The sequence below is a fragment of the Poromitra crassiceps genome, assembly GCF_964638095.1.
Source record: "Poromitra crassiceps genome assembly, chromosome: 21".
NCBI lineage: Eukaryota > Metazoa > Chordata > Actinopteri > Beryciformes > Melamphaidae > Poromitra > Poromitra crassiceps.
The window spans coordinates 21,966,423-21,986,717 of NC_139638.1; the positions used below are offsets into that span (position 1 = coordinate 21,966,423).

At 43.4% G+C, this 20,295-nt stretch overlaps 1 protein-coding gene across 1 annotated transcript in view; it reads left to right on the top strand.

Moving 5' to 3' along the window:
- zbtb7c (zinc finger and BTB domain containing 7C) overlaps positions 1-17,977 on the top strand; it is a 33,116-nt gene extending 15,139 nt beyond the window's left edge. The window contains exons 2-4 of the mRNA XM_083657640.1: positions 13,546-14,301; positions 14,842-15,530; positions 16,059-17,977. Of these exons, the coding sequence (XP_083513766.1) occupies positions 13,576-14,301; positions 14,842-15,530; positions 16,059-16,704 (2,061 nt within the window). The 5' untranslated portion in view covers positions 13,546-13,575 and the 3' untranslated portion in view covers positions 16,705-17,977. The remainder of the gene's footprint in view (positions 1-13,545; positions 14,302-14,841; positions 15,531-16,058) is intronic.
- The last annotated feature ends 2,318 nt before the right edge of the window (positions 17,978-20,295 follow it).

Sequence of the window (20,295 nt, forward strand, 5' to 3'; positions counted from 1 at the left end):
AGTATCTTTGAATATCTTGTTTTTAGGTTAGTTGCTTTTGAATATAGCCCCGTGCAACATAAATGACTGAATTGGTGCAGCCTGCCTGCCTGCCGTAGTAAATCTAGAATAAATATTGAGAAATGTAATTGACTCTGTAAACTTGGAGTAGTATTAAGGGTGTGGTTTAATGATGTCAAACAGGAAAGCTTCGCCGGCCCAATGGCTGTTTCAGATCCTGTCAACGTGCCGTGTCATGGTCAAACTACATAGTCGCCTGTCTGTGAGAGGGCACAGGAAACACTCTCTCTCTCCCTCTCCCTCTCCCTCTCTCTTTCTCTCTCTCTCTCTCTCACACACACACACACACACACACACACACACACACACACACACACACACACACACACACACACACACACACACACACACACACACACACACACACACACACACAACCTTAGAGAGCAACACTCGCCAATCTTGGTGCAATTGTGTTTGGTTGCCATGAACTTTGCTTCAACATGCAGAAAGGGAAGGGAAAAATAACATCTCTTTCCACTCGACATTTTTTGAAGTTCAGCGCCCCTTTGCTCCACCTGTGTCTCTGCGTCTGTTCACCGAGCTTTTCATCGTTCTCCCCCGAGTCTTCTGGTCCACAAAGTTCTCTCACTCGCCAGATCGATGGTTTGGGCCAGATAGGAGGGTTCCCTTTCCCAAGCTCAGTCAAGGTATTGCTTTTCTCTCGTCACCTCTGTTCTGCCTAAACGTCCTCTCCACAAACTGGAGGTGGTGCTCACCAACTGATAGACCCTGCTTCTCTCCACAGACTGAGGTGGTGCTCACCAACTGATAGCCTAGCTTCTCTCCACAGACTGAGGTGGTGCTCACCAACTGAGACCCTAGCTTCTCTCCACACACTGAGGTGGTGTTCACCAACTGATAGCCTGCTTCTCTCCACAGACTGAGGTGGTGCTCACCAACTGAGACCCTAGCTTCTCTCCACAGACTGAGGTGGTGCTCACCAACTGATAGCCTGCTTCTCTCCACAGACTGAGGTGGTGCTCACCAACTGATAGCCTGCTTCTCTCCACAGACTGAGGTGGTGCTCACCAACTGCATGAGACCCTGCTTCTCTCCACAGACTGAGGTGGTGCTCACCAACTGCATGAGACCCTGCTTCTCTCCACAGACTGAGGTGGTGCTCATCAACTGAGACCCTAGCTTCTCTCCACAGACTGAGGTGGTGCTCATCAACTGAGACCCTAGCTTCTCTCCACAGACTGAGGTGGTGCTCACCAACTGATAGCCTGCTTCTCTCCACAGACTGAGGTGGTGCTCACCAACTGATAGCCTGCTTCTCTCCACAGACTCAGGTGGTGCTCACCAACTGATAGCCTGCTTCTATAGCCTTTCTGACTCATAACAGGACTCCAGCATCGGCCTCTCTGCTCTCCGTAACCTGGTTTTTCAAACCCTCGTAAACACTTCAGCAAAAAAGTCAGATCAAGGTGTGCTAAAGTCAATCGTGGTCAACTATTCAGCATTTATGTTTTTTGTCTTTCGTAGAGACAGTGATTTAAGTCATATGAGTAATAAAGTCATATTTCCTTACAAGTTAATATCAGGGATGAGTCAAAGCGTTTGACATGACTCTCTCAATGTTCTACTCAAATGAGTGTGATCTGACTTCCTGCTTAGGTCACCTCCCTCTTTGGCTGCTGAACATGTGTGGGGTAAACAGAGACCACTCCAGGCCTCTCTACATCATTTAAAAGTTTGATAGTAAGATGTAGATTTTGACATGAATTTAGAATATTCACTTTTGAGTGTCAACAGCATTAATGATATAAAAAAAGAAAATTTGAAAATAGCAGTGAAAATAACCCGCATAACTGTATTTCTACTTATTGTATTTCTATAGGCGCCTCTCCTCATCTCAACTTGAGACTATAACGAGGAGAGGTGCACAGACCAGTTTTCAAACTTCTCTCTCTCTCTCTCTCTCCCTCCCTCTTCCTTTCTGTTTTTACCCTCTCTCTCTCTCTCTCGGTCTCCCCAAACAACCCCTTCCAGTTTCTTTGCCCCACTCCTCCCTTTATGCCGAAAATCCACTCTAACACAACTAAAAATTCATTTTGTCTGACCTAAATCAGAGGGTGTCTGCGCCACGGGCTTATTACACAGTGCGCTTAAACTTGTGTTGTGGAGGAGGACGGCGTATTATTATCTTCCAGCTACCCACCCTGCTATAAAAGCTAGTGTGGTGCGACATCTCCTCAGCGCAGTGCTGCTGCCCTCCCTTCCTCTCTCTCTCTCTCTCCCTCCCTCTCTCTCTGTGTCTCTCTCGCTCCCTACATGAGCTATACACAACAGTGCCTCTGACTCTAAACTCCACACTGGCCACACTCTGCTACCCAGACAGAGAAAAGAAACACACTCCGCTCTCCTCCTGTTACGCTGCTATCTGGTATTCCTCCTCTCTCCATTGGATATTCCTCCCTGGATTTTTTTTTTTTTTTTTTTTTGTGAATGGGCATCCGGGGGCCGGTGTGACTGTGATGAGGAGCTTGTGAATGGACTGACCGCCTGGCTGACTAACTGACTGATTGACAGACAGACAGGGTGACTGATAGAGAGAGAGAGAGAGAGAGAGAGAGAGAGGGGCAGCTGTGGATCACTCAGGGGAGGCGATGCAGAGAGGTCAACCGAGGAGCACCAGAGCTTCTCCTTGAGTCTGGAAATACAAAGACACGTGAGGAGAGTCAAGAGAGTGCAGGTACGGTCGGGTGATGACTGCTGGAATGCTGCGTGAACGTATTGAGACCTGTGTGGATGTATCGGTCATGCCAGAGTTTGGGGAGCTGGCATGTGTGCAGTTTGTGTGTGTGTGTGTGTGTGTGTGTACATGTCCGTGATCTTTGTCACACAATGTTGCAGCGTGTGTGTGTGTGCGTGTGTGTGTTTGAACATGCTGGCACTTGTGCATTGTGTTCACATCGTCCACGTGTGTATACGTCTGCGTTAGTGCTCCTACTTAGAGAGTCTTGGTGAGCGTTGAAGCCTGTGTCAGGTCGTAAAGGGCCTCTGTCTATCTGACGAGGAGGTGCAAACAGCTCAACAGCACTTCAGTCAACCCGCCATACACTCGGTTTGTGATTCGTCGAATTATTCGAGTTGCGGCGTAAATATTGTCTTCACAAAATTTTGAGGCACCAAGAACCCTTTAAGTAGCTAAATCCTGGAAATAGCATAATGGCATCACAACAAGTGTTTGGAAATGTTAAGCACTAGTACGGTAGTTATAAAGACTTCAGTCATATTTGTTTTCTTGGCTCTTAGGGGTATATGCGTTCTCTTTCAGTTTGAAGACATTTCTTATCTATATGAGTATTTATATCTAAAATATACACTGAGGTCATTCATAAAGTCACGGGTAATGTTTGAGAGTGAGGACAAAATAAAAACATGTTATGGATTTGAGGCTGAGCTGTAAATGATTGTTTACGCCATGCTTGTTGTCAGTCAGCTTATGGTACCTCTTACCTCATGTAGTTACAAAATGCCATGACCGCTATTTCCATTAGTATTGTTTACAAGTTATTGTTGTTTTTCATTTTGCGATTAAGATTTTTTTGTTCCACCAGCTTATTCATTTAAATAGTCAAATCTTTTTCTAAAGATGTAGGATGAAATTGCTGAACTGTAACTGAATTTCAAACAAAACGGCACATAACTATGTAGAAATTTATCTACAGAAATAAAAAAAATAAAAAAAAAGCCAAAATAAATGCATACCTGACCATTCAGATATGAGACAATTTATTTAGTTGCTTTAGAAGAACAGTAAACTCACACATTGTGACAGGTAATGTACAGTATTACTAATCAATGAATTATCCGTGACATATTTGCTCAATAATTCAATAATCAAGCTTAAACATGGTGATCAGTTTTTATTATTATTATTATAATTGCCAATGTCAAATAAAGGTGTTTAGCTTTTGTTCCTTACACGGTCCAATGGAACCCCTTTGATTTCTAACACATTATTATTGTAATGTTTGTCCATGCTAGTCAGGGAGTCGATGTTGGTGAATGTTCAAACACACAAAATAACAAAATTAAGTTGTAACCAAGGCGAGATGATGAAACTAAATGTGCTAAAAGTGAAATTTTATTGAGCATTGCAACATCCTCGCTTTCCGGTACGTAAATGTTAATATCTTATCTGATCATTTGGGGGAGATATGTTGAGACCAAACGAAGAATGAGAGGAAAAATACAGGCAGAAACTGAAGAAATATTATTTCTTTTATTTTATTATTTTCAAAAATATCCTTAGTTTAATGGCGAACGGTCTAGACTAGAGGCAGCAGTGTTAATCACTGAAGCAATATTGGGCGCTGAAGCATCAACTTGTGTTGACTTTGGGCTTGGGACTGGGTGAGACAGATAGTGGTGAGTGGCTGTAGGCCGCCCTGAAGGCTTGAGGGATGACACTTGTCTCAAACACTCTTTAACGGGCCGGCCAGTGAGACTGGCTCCTGATGACCTGGTTAAAAACATCCCAGTCTCCCCAATGTTCATTTCAAATCATTTCAGAATTATCATTTCACACTTCAGACGTTCATAAAGCCATTAATTAAAGACATCAGTAGAATGAGGCAGACGTAAGATGTAAAACTAACCCTGCGCCTAATAATTATAATAATTAATTTATTGGTACACATTAAATGTTTTTGGTTGTTGTTTTTAGCTTTGGCTATTACCAACAAGATAATGAATGTAGTAGACTTACACTAACATTATAGGTGGCACTGGCGACACACAAATACCCTCCAAAAACCCTCTTTGTTCTGAAACAAAAATAGAGTCAAAAGTTCACATATCGATACTTTCAAGCAAGTTGCAGAAAAGTGTGCAGTTAAGTTTTAAGTGGGACCGCACCGTTATCGCTATTATCGTAACGATAAACACCACCCCGGTATTGTGTAAATGGCATGTGTATCGCTCTAATTGACACCAATTAAGACCAATTGAAACCGCTCTCATACCGGGACGTCCTGGCTCCAGACACTTGTGCTCCATGTGTGAACTGCAGGGTGCTAATTTATAATACCCGAGCCAACAAGTGTCTCCCGGAGAGACAGGTGAACTGGCTTAACTGGCGATAATGGACTAGCTTATAGGTCAAATGAATGTCTGCTCCTAATAAGGGGGTAAATTCTAGCTGTCAATACGATAAATTACTGTCCATCCATGACAGTTGTTTAGTAGCAGGTGTTTGCTGTGGGCAGTGTGTGACAGAGGGGTCCACTTGGCTTTGGCTGCTGGTGATTTAGCTGGTGGGGTCAGGTGAATGTGCCGGCCTGACAGGGGTAAACTAGCTTTAGCTGTTGTAGCGTACAGGCCAAATGAGTGTCTGCCTGTGACAAGATGGACATTAGCCGCTGATTTGTGGCCCGAGCGGTCAGGGCTGGGGGCCAGTTAGCTGCTATACCCCGGGCATAATGATGACGCAGAGGAGAGGAGAGGAGGAGAGGATGAGAGGAGAGGACAAGATGAGAGGAGAGGAGGAGAGGAGGGGAGAGGAGAGGAGAGGAGAGGAGAGGAGAGGAGAGGAGATGAGATGATGAGAGGAGAGGAGGAGAGGAGAGGAGAGGAGAGGAGAGGAGAGGAGAGGAGAGGAGAGGAGAGGAGAGGAGAGGAGAGGAGAGGAGAGGAGAGGAGAGGAGAGGAGAGGAGAGGAGATGACGAGAGGAGAGGAGGAGAGGAGAGGAGAGGATGAGATGAGGAGAGGAGAGGAGAGGAGAGGAGATGACAAGAGGAGAGGAGAGGAGAGGAGAGGAGATGACAAGAGGAGAGGAGAGGAGAGGAGAGGAGATGACAAGAGGAGAGGAGGAGAGGAGAGGAGAGGAGAGGAGAGGAGATGATTGGGAGGTGGTGGTGGTCAGAAGCAGGAAAGGAGATGGAGGTGACACATGATTGGGGTGGGAGTGCTGAGTTGAACGTGTTGGTGACTAAGTGAGGTGTGAGGAGCGGTGGCCAGTGCAGGCAGGCAGAACCAGACAGACAGACAGACAGACAGACAGACAGACAGACAGACAGACAGCCTATTATAGGGGTCAGCTTAATAATTGGGTTGATATTCAGCTCAGTATGAACAGTTGGAACGCATCGCACCAAAAATCCCATTAGAGAAAGTAATTCAATAACGTTATACTTATTATACTTTGCAGGAATGTACAAACAGCATTAGGTGCAATTATGGCCCGAGCAGACTGTAATAAATTATTTAGTTTGTTTTCAAAAAAAGTTTCAAATACAACTGATCACATTTTTCAGTTGTGTCACATATAACTGCTGTGCGTCACACAGCCATGCCAGGTTGTTATGAGTCAAGCTGGTTAACGAGCCCGTCCACAAGGCGTGCCCACCCTGGCTGTTGTGCTGGGTGGGGGTGTGTGGTGGTGGGTGGGTGGGGTGTCTAAAGGGTTAAGGCTGTTTGGCTGATGACGCGTCGCTCCGGGACCTTGCGGTGGGAAAGCTGTGCCCTCCTCCCCTACCCTCCCCTCCCCCCCTCCCCTCCCTCCTCTCCTCCCCCCTCCTCCCTCCCCCCCCTCCTCCCCCCCTCCCCTCCCCTCCCTGTCTATGTGGCACATCCTCCTCAGATCCTCTCCACAGTGTAATTAGGGGCCGGCCGCTAAGAGCTAGCGCTCGCTAGCTCGTGGCAGCAGGGACACAGTGGGAACAGAGGGGAGTGGTGCTCACTGGGGCACTAGGCGAACCAACACTATAACAGCAGCACGTGTCCCATAGTTCCAAGAGCGGGTGGGATGGGTCGAGCTATAGTGCAAACGAATGACAGTGGGTTAGCCGAGCCCTCCCAGTCAGACTTGCTCTCTCTCTCTCTCTCTCTCTCCCTCTCTCTCTCTCCCTCTCCCTCTCTCTCTCTCTCTTATCCACTCTGAGTGTTGTTCCAAGCTCGGCACTATTGTTTGGCTTGGCAGGCTGTTACAGGGAGGGGCCCCTCCACTGGTGTTTGTGCAACCTGTTAGGGAACTTTTAGGGCCATCTGATCTCTCCCCGTACTCTCTCACACCGGAGATTTCCTCTGCACCTCTTACCTCGGGTACTACTTACTTTATGGATATTGTACACTTGGTGCAAAAAATATAATAGAAAATAATCCGAATCTATTCTTTTACGGCAGCGTTTCACATAACACGTTTTAGACGTGTGACTCAATCGTCTTCAAGTAGGTGGAAGGAGTGTAAGTTTACATTACCTGAGTCTATAGTACTACTTCACACACACCTCACTATCAGTGTTGGGCAAGTTACTCTCAAAATGTAATATAATACTACATATTACTAGTTACTTTCATTTGAAAAATTATAAATTACAGTACTTTTGCATTACTTTTACCAAAACAACAGCAGCAGCAGAATGACATCGCCGCCCCGGAACCATCCCCCCAAAAAAATTCAACCGCCTTGAAGTCAGTGTAAACAATCCAAAATTCTAAATGTTATTCTTTTCCTTTGTTACTGTCATCTATAGTGGTTATTTGCATAAAAACACACAGTTTGATTAGGAAATGATTGTATCTTTTTTAAATATGTGCTTTGATTTAATAAATAAAATGTAACTCAATTTGTAACTTGAGTTACTTGACAAAGTAACTGGTATAATATTACTGAAATCCTATAAGTAATAAGTTATATTACTGAGTTACTGCTAAAAGTAATACATTACATGTAATATGTTACTTTTGTAATGAGTTACCCCCAACACTGCTCACTATAGGACTTACAGTATCATAGGCACACATCTATAATATAGACAGTATGAGTACAATCCTTTCCTCTTTGTTATGAATAACATGACATGCTCATCGCTGCAAATGTCACCACACATCGTTCATATCAAGCTGGCTGTGTCGGTGAGACTCTCTCTCTCTCTCTCTCCCACTCACTCACCACCATGTCTTTTGTTCCAGTTGGCCCATCGAAGCAGTTGCATCATGGGTCTGTGGGCCTTATATCCTGTAGCACCACCCCCTCCTATAGGCATTTTAATTATGCCCACGATGTATCAACATGGCAACCGTTCCCATAGCAACAAGATGGACAAGAATAAAAGTGCATGTAAGACTGGTATCCAAGTTGTACTCTTATACCTGGTGAACTAAAGGGACTCTCAGAAGGACTTTTCTCTCGTCGTATACGATGCTGCTGTGCTGAAGAAAGAGAGAGAGAGAGAGAGAGGGAGAGTGAGAGACACTCACTCTCCCTGAGAGGGGGGTGTGTCAGTGTGGCTTCAGCCCTGGTCCATTTAGAGCCAGTCAACAATGCAGCTGTGGTGTGCGGGGCCGCTTCAAAGTATTTATCTACACATGCCTGCAGTGACCGCCGTGTGTGGACGGCTAAGTTTAAACTCTATTCATAGGATGTGAATGAATGAGCGCGCTGCCAGCGCCACTTTGACCATTGACTGTAAACACCCCAGAGTGAATCAACAGGTAGGAACCTCAGGCGGCTGTGGAATAAAAACCCTTGAAGAAAACAACTCAACTATGCAGATTCGTCGGCAAAATAATACCTGTAATGAAATTGTCGTATTGTATGGAATTGTTATAGTATGCAGTTTTTTTTGTTTGTTGAATGAGCGTGGAGAGGAAAGTGCCAAGTAATCATTTTGACAGGATACTGGGTATCTAGATCTGACAATCTGACCTCTTTTTCTGCTTTCTTCAATTCTCACCACATCCCCAGTGGTATATTGTGCGAATGAGGCAAGGCATCGACTTGCTTTGTGCTCGTATCTGATGACGTAGACACAGACAGTACCAATACTATCAGAGAAATTGATACAGACATTACCAACACTATCAGAGAAATAGAGACAGACATTACCAATACTACCAGAGAAATAGAGACAGACATTACCAATACTACCAGAGAAATAGACACAGACATTACCAATACTACCAGAGAAATAGAGACAGACATTACCAATACTATCAGAGAAATAGAGACAGACATTACCAAAACTACCAGAGAAATAGAGACAGACATTACCAATACTACCAGAGAAATAGACACAGACATTACCAAAACTACCAGAGAAATAGAGACAGACATTACCAATACTACCAGAGAAATAGAGACAGACATTACCAATACTATCAGAGAAATAGAGACAGACATTACCAAAACTACCAGAGAAATAGATACAGACATTACCAACACTACCAGAGAAATAGAGACAGACATTACCAAAACTACCAGAGAAATAGATACAGACATTACCAACACTATCAGAGAAATAGAGACAGACATTACCAACACTACCAGAGAAATAGAGACAGACATTACCAACACTACCAGAGAAATAGAGACAGACATTACCAATACTACCAGAGAAATAGAGACAGACATTACCAATACTACCAGAGAAATAGAGACAGACATTACCAATACTATCAGAGAAATAGAGACAGACATTACCAAAACTACCAGAGAAATAGAGACAGACATTACCAATACTACCAGAGAAATAGACACAGACATTACCAAAACTACCAGAGAAATAGAGACAGACATTACCAATACTACCAGAGAAATAGAGACAGACATTACCAATACTATCAGAGAAATAGAGACAGACATTACCAAAACTATCAGAGAAATAGAGACAGACATTATCAACACTATCAGAGAAATAGACACAGACATTACCAATACTACCAGAGAAATAGACACAGACATTACCAATACTATCAGAGAAATAGAGACAGACATTACCAAAACTATCAGAGAAATAGACACAGACATTACCAACACTATCAGAGAAATAGACACAGACATTACCAACACTATCAGAGAAATAGAGACAGACATTACCAATAGAGAAATAGATACAGACATTACCAACACTACCAGAGAAATAGAGACAGACATTACCAACACTACCAGAGAAATAGAGACAGACATTACCAACACTATCAGAGAAATAGAGACAGACATTACCAATAGAGAAATAGATACAGACATTACCAACACTACCAGAGAAATAGAGACAGACATTACCAACACTACCAGAGAAATAGAGACAGACATTACCAACACTATCAGAGAAATAGAGACAGACATTACCAATACTATCAGAGAAATAGAGACAGACATTACCAACACTACCAGAGAAATAGAGACAGACATTACCAACACTATCAGAGAAATAGATACAGACATTACCAATACTATCAGAGAAATAGAGACAGGCATTACCAAAACTACCAGAGAAATAGAGACAGACATTACCAACACTACCAGAGAAATAGAGACAGACATTACCAACACTATCAGAGAAATAGAGACAGACATTACCAATACTATCAGAGAAATAGAGACAGACATTACCAACACTACCAGAGAAATAGAGACAGACATTACCAACACTACCAGAGAAATAGAGACAGACATTACCAACACTATCAGAGAAATAGAGACAGACATTACCAATACTATCAGAGAAATAGAGACAGACATTACCAACACTACCAGAGAAATAGAGACAGACATTACCAACACTACCAGAGAAATAGAGACAGACATTACCAATACTATCAGAGAAATAGAGACAGACATTACCAACACTATCAGATAAATAGAGACATACATTACCAACACTACCAGAGAAATAGATACAGACATTACCAACACTATCAGAGAAATAGAGACAGACATTACCAACACTATCAGAGAAATAGAGACAGACATTACCAATAGAGAAATAGATACAGACATTACCAACACTATCAGAGAAATAGAGACAGACATTACCAATACTATCAGAGAAATAGAGACAGACATTACCAACACTATCAGAGAAATAGAGACAGACATTACCAACACTACCAGAGAAATAGAGACAGACATTACCAACACTACCAGAGAAATAGAGACAGACATTACCAATACTATCAGAGAAATAGAGACAGACATTACCAATAGAGAAATAGATACAGACATTACCAACACTATCAGAGAAATAGAGACAGACATTACCAATACTATCAGAGAAATAGAGACAGACATTACCAACACTATCAGAGAAATAGAGACAGACATTACCAATAGAGAAATAGAGACAGCATTACCAACACTACCAGAGAAATAGACACAGACATTACCAATACTATCAGAGAAATAGAGACAGACATTACCAATAGAGAAATAGAGACAGACATTACCAAAACTACCAGAGAAATAGAGACAGACATTACCAACACTACCAGAGAAATAGAGACAGACATTACCAACACTACCAGAGAAATAGAGACAGACATTACCAACACTATCAGAGAAATAGAGACAGACATTACCAACACTATCAGAGAAATAGAGACAGACATTACCAACACTACCAGAGAAATAGAGACAGACATTACCAACACTACCAGAGAAATAGAGACAGACATTACCAACACTATCAGAGAAATAGAGACAGACATTACCAACACTATCAGAGAAATAGAGACAGACATTACCAACACTACCAGAGAAATAGAGACAGACATTACCAACACTACCAGAGAAATAGAGACAGACATTACCAATACTATCAGAGAAATAGAGACAGACATTACCAACACTATCAGAGAAATAGAGACAGACATTACCAACACTACCAGAGAAATAGATACAGACATTACCAACACTATCAGAGAAATAGAGACAGACATTACCAACACTATCAGAGAAATAGAGACAGACATTACCAATAGAGAAATAGATACAGACATTACCAACACTATCAGAGAAATAGAGACAGACATTACCAATACTATCAGAGAAATAGAGACAGACATTACCAACACTATCAGAGAAATAGAGACAGACATTACCAACACTACCAGAGAAATAGAGACAGACATTACCAACACTACCAGAGAAATAGAGACAGACATTACCAATACTATCAGAGAAATAGAGACAGACATTACCAACACTATCAGAGAAATAGAGACAGACATTACCAATAGAGAAATAGATACAGACATTACCAACACTATCAGAGAAATAGAGACAGACATTACCAATACTATCAGAGAAATAGAGACAGACATTACCAACACTATCAGAGAAATAGAGACAGACATTACCAATAGAGAAATAGAGACAGCATTACCAACACTACCAGAGAAATAGACACAGACATTACCAATACTATCAGAGAAATAGAGACAGACATTACCAATAGAGAAATAGAGACAGACATTACCAACACTACCAGAGAAATAGACACAGACATTACCAACACTATCATACAATCTTTGCCACAGCATTCAGTGTAAAACAAGAGAAGAATAGTTGTTTCCGATCCCAATGATACACAGTGATTTGATCACATTCAAAAAGAAAAAAGAATATCATTATTTGTTCAAGATTAGCCGTGCTATATTCATCACGTGTGGCCCTTTCTGCACAGATGGCACACAAAGACTTACAATAAAGCCAGATTGACACATAATTAGTGTGTTTCCAGAGTATATCCCAGTGTTAACAATATCAACTTGAGTCAAAAGCCTCTCCCAATAATATACACATCCCAATAAAAACGATGCGCAGGTGTGCAGCCGAGGAATCGGAGGAACAGGACTCAGTTGTTGCTCTTATTCTACTCCTTAAATCAATGTTTAGGCCCCATTTCATTACTCAAGCCCTCGTCGCCTTCCCCTCGACTCTTCCCTCGCTGCTGTGCTGTCTAAAGTGCTCTTTTGTTACTTCTGAGATGGACCCTTCGAGGGCCGAGTCACCGACGCAGATCGTCTGTCGTGTCTCAAATGAACTGAGCCGTGATAGATTTATTGCTCGTTGCTCTCTGCGTTTTCAATGATTATGAACTAGTAGTCTTGCTTAATGGCACGAGCGCTCTGTTCTGCTCTGCAAGTGGCCATTGGCATTCGCGTGACGTGGCCTATCGTGAAGCACCAAATGGAAGTGGAGGAGAGCATGTTAAAAGGATGAATGAACCCGGGGCTTTAGTATAAAAGCTTGTTTGAAAATGTCAAATTGATGAAAGCCACCAATCTGGGAACTCAGAGAGTCTATGAGTCTGATGATGACTACTAATAAGACCGGGACAGACGGATGATATTTCGAGGGTTTCTGGTGGAGAGCGGACGTCTGCGCCAAGAGACTTCCACTTCTGTGCACTGCGGTCGTTGTTCAGAGTCCGATTGACGTGAGAATGGAGTTGATCGATCAATACTTTTTGTTGGTGTTTTCGGTCCAGTTGACATTTCGGCTAATCTCTATATAACCAGATAACTCCCTATGAGATGTTGTCGGTTGATAGTGAACAATGACGGAACTGGAAGTCTTGGCGCGGACATCCGCTCTGCACCGGAAATCCCGAAATAGCGGCCGTCTGTCTCAGAGTCGTATTAGTCGCCCAGATTGGGAGGCCACAGAATGCCATCTTTTTTTTCTTCAGATTGACTATTATTTCTAACTATTATTATAAAATAGATGTTTGTTATCGTCCCTTTCCTAGATCACCAAGAGAGCGACAGAGAGAGGAGTAATGTCTCACCACAGAGAAGAGGACCTGATCGGGATCCCCTTCCCGAATCACAGCAGCGACGTCCTCTGCAGCCTCAACGAACAGCGCCGCGACGGGCTGCTCTGCGACGTCATCCTCATCGTCCGCGACCAGGAGTACCGGACTCACCGCTCCGTGCTGGCCGCCTGCAGCCAGTACTTTAAGAAGCTCTTCACGGTGGCGACCGCCGACGGAGGAGATCACCACCAAACGGCGGCGGTGTACGAAATCGACTTTGTCGCTCCGGAATCTCTGACGGCCATCCTGGAGTTTGCGTATACGTCCACTTTGACGGTGACGGCGTCGAACGTGAAAGAGATTTTGACCGCGGCTCAGATGCTGGAGATCCCGTGCATCATCAGGGTTTGTTTGGAGATCATGACAGACACTGGAGGAGGCGGCGGAGGAGGAAGAGAGGAGGAAGGAGATGAGGATGAGGAGGAAGAGGAGGATGGGGAGGAAGATGAGGAGGAGGAAGAGGAGGAGGAGGAAGAAGAGGAGGACATGGGGTCGAGGAAGGACGAGCAGGACGAAGAGGACAATGTTAGTGAGCGCTCGCTGCAGTCGTCCGAGAGCAGGGGGGAACAGACGCCTCCGGGGAGAGAAGACTCTCCTCCTCCCAGTACGTCCAAGTACCACCACCAGTATGACCTGCACAGACATCCATCGTCCCAGTCCCAGTCCCCGGACACCATGAGGGGGAAACAGGTACTGTACATCACGCGTCTTTGGCATCACAACATTACATGTATTTAGTCCAACTAATGATTATTTTCATCATTATCGATTAATCTGACGATTCTTTTCTCATCGTTTGGTCTATAAAATGTCACAAAATGGTGAAGAATGTCAATCACTTTTTCTCCAAAGTCCAAGATGACATCTTCTTTTGTCCTGACCAACAGTCCACAACCCAAAGATAATCGGTTTACTGTCGTAGAAGACTAGAGAAACTGGAATGAGAGAATTTTAGTTTTTTTGTTGTAGTCTGAACGATTATGGCGATTCATTTTCCATCAATCAACTTATCGATCAATCAACTAATCATTGCACCTCTTACATTTTAAAAACATTTCCTGTGTATTTGATGCATTTGATTATTGGATCACTCTTATGTTTTACCCATCAAATCAAATCAAATCAAATAAATCAAATAAAATCTTGTGTTTTCAAGGTCTAACCAAATGTTTTGAATAAAGCAGCCTTGGTCTATCTAGCTAATGAAGCTGTGCTGTGTTTGTGTCATAGGAGAGCATGGAGAGCCGGGCCCTGAAGGACTTCTCCATAGAGTCTCTCCTCCAGGAGGGGCTGTACCCACGCATGTCAGCGCTGGACAGGAGGGCCAACTTCTCCCCTCTCCTCCCAGGTTTCTACCCCTCCATGTGGGCCGCAGAGTTCCCCGCGTTCCCCCAGCAGCTCCTGGACCCCGGCCATCACCACCAGCATCCCCACGCGAGAGGCCCGCCCCAGACCAGGCTTCCGCGCCCCTATCCCGCTCAGGCGCCACCGCAGCTCGAGACCTCCAGGCCGCTCGATTTAGCCGTAAAGCGAGAGATCATTAAGGAGGAGATGAAAGAGGAAGCGCCGCCCAGTTTGCTCCACAGCGACTTCCTCAAGGAGTTTGTCAGCTCCGGCCTGGGCGGCGCAATGAACCCCGGGTCGGCGCCTGGGTCAGAAGGTCACCACGCACTGGGTCAGATCAAGGACGAAGCGGACTTCCGCACGTACCTGAGCTTCCTGAGCTCGGCGTCCCACCTGGGGGCGCTGTTCCCTCCCTGGCAGCTGGAGGAGGAGCGCAAGATGAAGCCCAAAGCGTCCCAACAGTGTCCGATCTGCAACAAGGTCATCCAAGGGGCCGGGAAACTGCCCCGGCACATGAGGACACATACAGGAGAGAAACCCTACATGTGCACCATCTGTGAAGTACGATTCACCAGGTATGGGAAAAGTTCTTATCAACAAATCATCACTTATAACCACCATTAAACCGTGTTAATAAGCCAGACAAACAATAATCTTCGTCAGATCTTCATGTTCCAGTGTATCTTCAGTAAGAAAGCATCCGGTTATGTAAAGCAGTATAGGGTTAACGGAAAAGTACCCCATGCTCTTGTCTCTGAGGTTTATCTGTTCTTACCTCATCTAAATATCAAAGAGCGCAGAAGTGGAAAGCCCCCTTCAGTGGTTTCTTGGCATTAGCTATTATCTCGCTCACCTACATCCTGCTTCATTGGCATATTTTCCACTTACATTTCAGAACAAAAATGTCATTGTTGTCAATGGACAAACTATCCATGATCTTGAGACAAATTACCAACATCTCTACACTGAATCAGAACCTGTAATCGCTAGTGATGAGAGAAATCCAGCCACTTGCCCCCACAAGACGTAAGCAAGAAACGGTGTTGTAATTAAAAGTGTTGCCAACAGTAGAAAGACACGTTGTTTTTGTCTCCTTCCACCAGACAAGACAAACTGAAGATCCACATGAGGAAGCACACGGGCGAGCGGCCGTACATCTGCCTCCACTGCAACTCCAAGTTCGTCCACAACTATGACCTGAAGAACCACCTGCGCATCCACACGGGCGTGCGTCCGTACCAGTGCGAGCACTGCTACAAGAGCTTCACGCGCTCCGACCACCTGCACCGCCACATCAAGCGGCAGAGCTGCCGCGTGTCCCGGCCGCGACGGGGACGCAAGCCGGCCTCCTGGCGCTCCACGCCGAGCGGCAACTTCCTGTGCCCCGCCCCCGGCGCCGCCGCCGCCGCCAATCGGTTTGAGGAGAACGGGTTAATAAGCTCCACCTACCAGGGGGTCAAGGGTGGTGGTGGTGGTGGTCACGGACTTGGGGAGATGCTGGGCCTCGGCAGCAGGAGCCTGGGATATAAGAGTTTGGACGCTGGTGGTGCTGCGGGCAGGGAGAGCAGGGTGGAGCGGCGCGGGGCGGAGGAGGGGAAGACGGGGATGGCGAGGCAGAGAGGCGTGTTTGCCTTCGCCATGGCGGCGCGGGAAGAGGTGCTCGCCCACGCGCCGTTTTACGCGGCGACCTCGGACCCGTGGACCATGAGACTGGAGCGCGCCCCGCCCATCCCCGAGCCGGCCAACTGAACTCTGTAGAGACAGAAACACAAGGAAAGTCCAATGATCTCCGTGTCCGTCCTGCTCTAGGGAGAGAAAGCACCTCCTGACGTTTTGAAGAGTGAAAGAGAGTGAAATCAATTAACTTTTTCGAGGCCTGTTGTTGACGTGGTAGAATTAACCAGGAGAAAAACAGACTTTTGGAAAATACAGTACAGATCATTTTACAGATGTCGTTTCAATTCTCTGAATGTCTACAGAACATTTGATAGCATTTAATAAGAGGCAAAAAACCATTTGACATTTCTTATGAGGAAACCTTGCTGTTGTATTTTCTTGCATTATTTAGCTACAAGGTTGTTTAAAACATCCTTAATTGAATAAAAAATAAATGCATAATGGCAGTAGATCCTTTGGAGGGAGTAGGGGTAAGGCTTTTATGATGAAACATCGTCATATCTAAGAAGATATAAGTATCAGATCTACTCAGAACAGGACTCTTAATTGTTTAAATTTTTCGGATTAGGTATTGTTTGATTTTGAATTGGCTATAATGAATGTAAAACTTGTGATTACATTACAAATCGAAAAAATTCTAGAAAACGGTTATCCCTCGACCATTTCAATCTAAATATAGCCAAGCATATCAGTAAAATTACAAGTAAAATAAAACAGCAGCAAACTAATTTGAAAAACATTTACATTGAATTTCTAGCTCAGTCACCTGTGTTTAAGTGTCAAACAAAAAGAAACAACTTTCAAGAAACACGGTTTGCTTACCAGCAAGGCAGGCAACATGTGCCTGCTCGTACTTTGGATTTCAACATGGTTATTCAATAATATTCCAAAAGAAAAGGAACAAACTTGAAGTTTGATAAATCAGGATATTTGATAATGTGTTAATGTCCTTCTACTGCCTTGTTCTGATTTCAGCTTTTTGTCTGCACTATAATTGTACATATGACACTTTTGGCCATGGTGGTGTTAATTGCTGTTGCGTTGCTGATGATATGAAAACAAATTGCTCTTAAAAGACTTTGAGGAACCCATCCAAAGATGTGGAGTTTGATATTTCACAAACTTGAATAAGACTTGTTTTAATGTTTATGAATATGTGTCTTAAGAGGACGTCTATTTCGGACTAATCAACTGCCGCTTTAGCTATGTAATGCTTGTGTTTTCTGCAGTAAGAAATCAAGAGGGTTTCAGCCCTATTTTCATATATTGTTCATCTCTGATTTGTGTATAAAACTGTTGTTCGGAAATTATTTGAATTTAAATGGGAAAATATTTTCTTGCTATTTATGCGTATTTAAATGAATGAGCCTTGGCTATATTTTGCAAATCTGTTTTATAAAGACACTAAATGTTGAACTTTGTTTTGGTCCAGGAGTAATATTTCTTAAATTTTTCCAAGTGTGTGTGTGTGTGTGTGTGTGTGTGTGTGTGTGTGTGTGTGTGTGTTTGCATGCGTGCGTGTGTGCGTGTGTCCGTGCGTGCGCACAGTAAGTATGATCAGTCCATCAAGAATACAGATATACATAGATCGATGGATATTTTCCTACAAAATATTTTACATTGTTTCACATATTATTTTTAGCTACTCTAAATTAAAATTTTGCACAAATTGACATGGTTAAAAAAAAAAACACTTAAGCCAACAGCAGTTTAAATGAATATACTTGTTATTCTTAACAGGTGGTTAATATTCACAATTATGAAAACAAAGAAGCAGTTAAAATTTCAGAGGAGAAATAAGGAGCATTGCATGCAATGGCTTTCCTTTCATTCTTTGTCCATTTGTATGAATTTGTTCTGTATTGGTTTGAACACAATCTATAATGTCTAGCTCCTAAATAAGCACTTTAACAATATGCTATAATTAATCACCAAGCAGCACAGCACCGATGTGTTGTTCTTTGAGTGAAGACATGCTTGCTTAACATTAAGTCTTGACAGTGATCCATTGAATTAACTGTCAGTCAATCATTGTGGAAGTCCCAGTCTTCCCAGTCCATGCCGGGTATGTTTCTTCTGCTAACTGATGTCGTGGTAAAAAAAAAAAGAGTGGGTAATACAGTAGTATCAATTTGAATTTTTAATCTATTTCCATGCAGCTTATATCACTTACAATATTGAATATGAACATCATTCATAAAAAAAAAATAGGTGCATAAACTAAAGGATTTACCTTCCACTGCCCTGCACTGCATTCCTGTATTTTGTTCAAACACACATGAGTAACAAAAAGAGTGAGCCGGCTGTTCTTCACCTCAAGAGCAGTCCACTCTCAGTGCAGGGCAGACAGACAGACAGACAGGCAGGCAGGCAGGCAGGCAGGCAGGCAGGCAGGCAGACAGACAGACAGACAGACAGACAGACAGACAGACAGGCAGACAGACAGGCAGGCAGGCAGGCAGGCAGACAGACAGACAGACAGGCAGGCAGGCATGCAGACAGACAGACAGACAGACAGACAGACAGACAGACAGACAGACAGACAGACAGACAGACAGACAATGAGACAGTTGACCTTGAACGTCTTCCATCAAAAGAGTTACTGAAAGACAAGGAATAGATGTGATCAAAATTCCAAGTAACTCTAAACGACAAACTCTCCTAAGATCTGATGCAAAGTAATTTCCATAATCAGAATACTCCAATATATTGGATTTGCTTAGTTAAAATGTTAACAATTTACTCTTTACTACTGTGTTTACTACTTGAGTGATGTAACAGAATTATGTAGCAGTTCAGGGTGTGATGTTTTCCTGCTTTCTTAGCACTGTCCTAAGATGCATGACCATCGAGAGGCCTTGTTTCAACTTTGGAGAGCTTTTGTCCAGCATTTGGTATCACAGCTTTGCAACAGATTTCATAGGATGTGCCACACAACCCTGACCTCTAGTGGTAAATAAATATATTGTTACATGCATGTATTTCCTGAGATTAAAGGGATACACCACTTTTTTGGAAGTTTAGAAGTTCTCATTTGCCACATCCCCCCCACATAACCAAGATACACCATGCCTTACCGGCACTGTCCACTCAGTTTACAGTGAGCTACAGTCGTGGAGTTAGTAATTACCGCCATAGAATGCAAGCTAATGGTACAGCTGTTCAAAATCTGCCAAAACATACATCTCACGGAGCCAAAATACATGTTGTGCTTCGGGTACTCACCACACGATGAAATGTTAATCCAAAATGCACATAATCTGTCTTTTTGGAAGGAAAAGAGGTCGGCGGCCATGTTTGGAAAGTAGTGCCGGCTACCGCTATCAGCTAAACTTGCAAAAAAGTGGTGTATCCCTTTAACCTAACCAAAACAATTTCAATTTTAACCCAATAATATCCAAATTACCAACTGTGTAATTCATATTTAATTGAATGAATGATTAAGATTGATAAGCATGAAGATAGATGGACATGCGTGGCCCAACACCGTATCTGAATATAAGATAAGCAAATAAAAAATTGATCTTCCAGTGGTCTCCACCAATTAAAAGGATTTTACACCAAGTAGCCCAGTAAAGTAATGAATGAATGTATGTATGTATGTATGTATGTATGTATGTATGTATGTATGTATGTATGTATGTATGTATGTATGTATGTGTA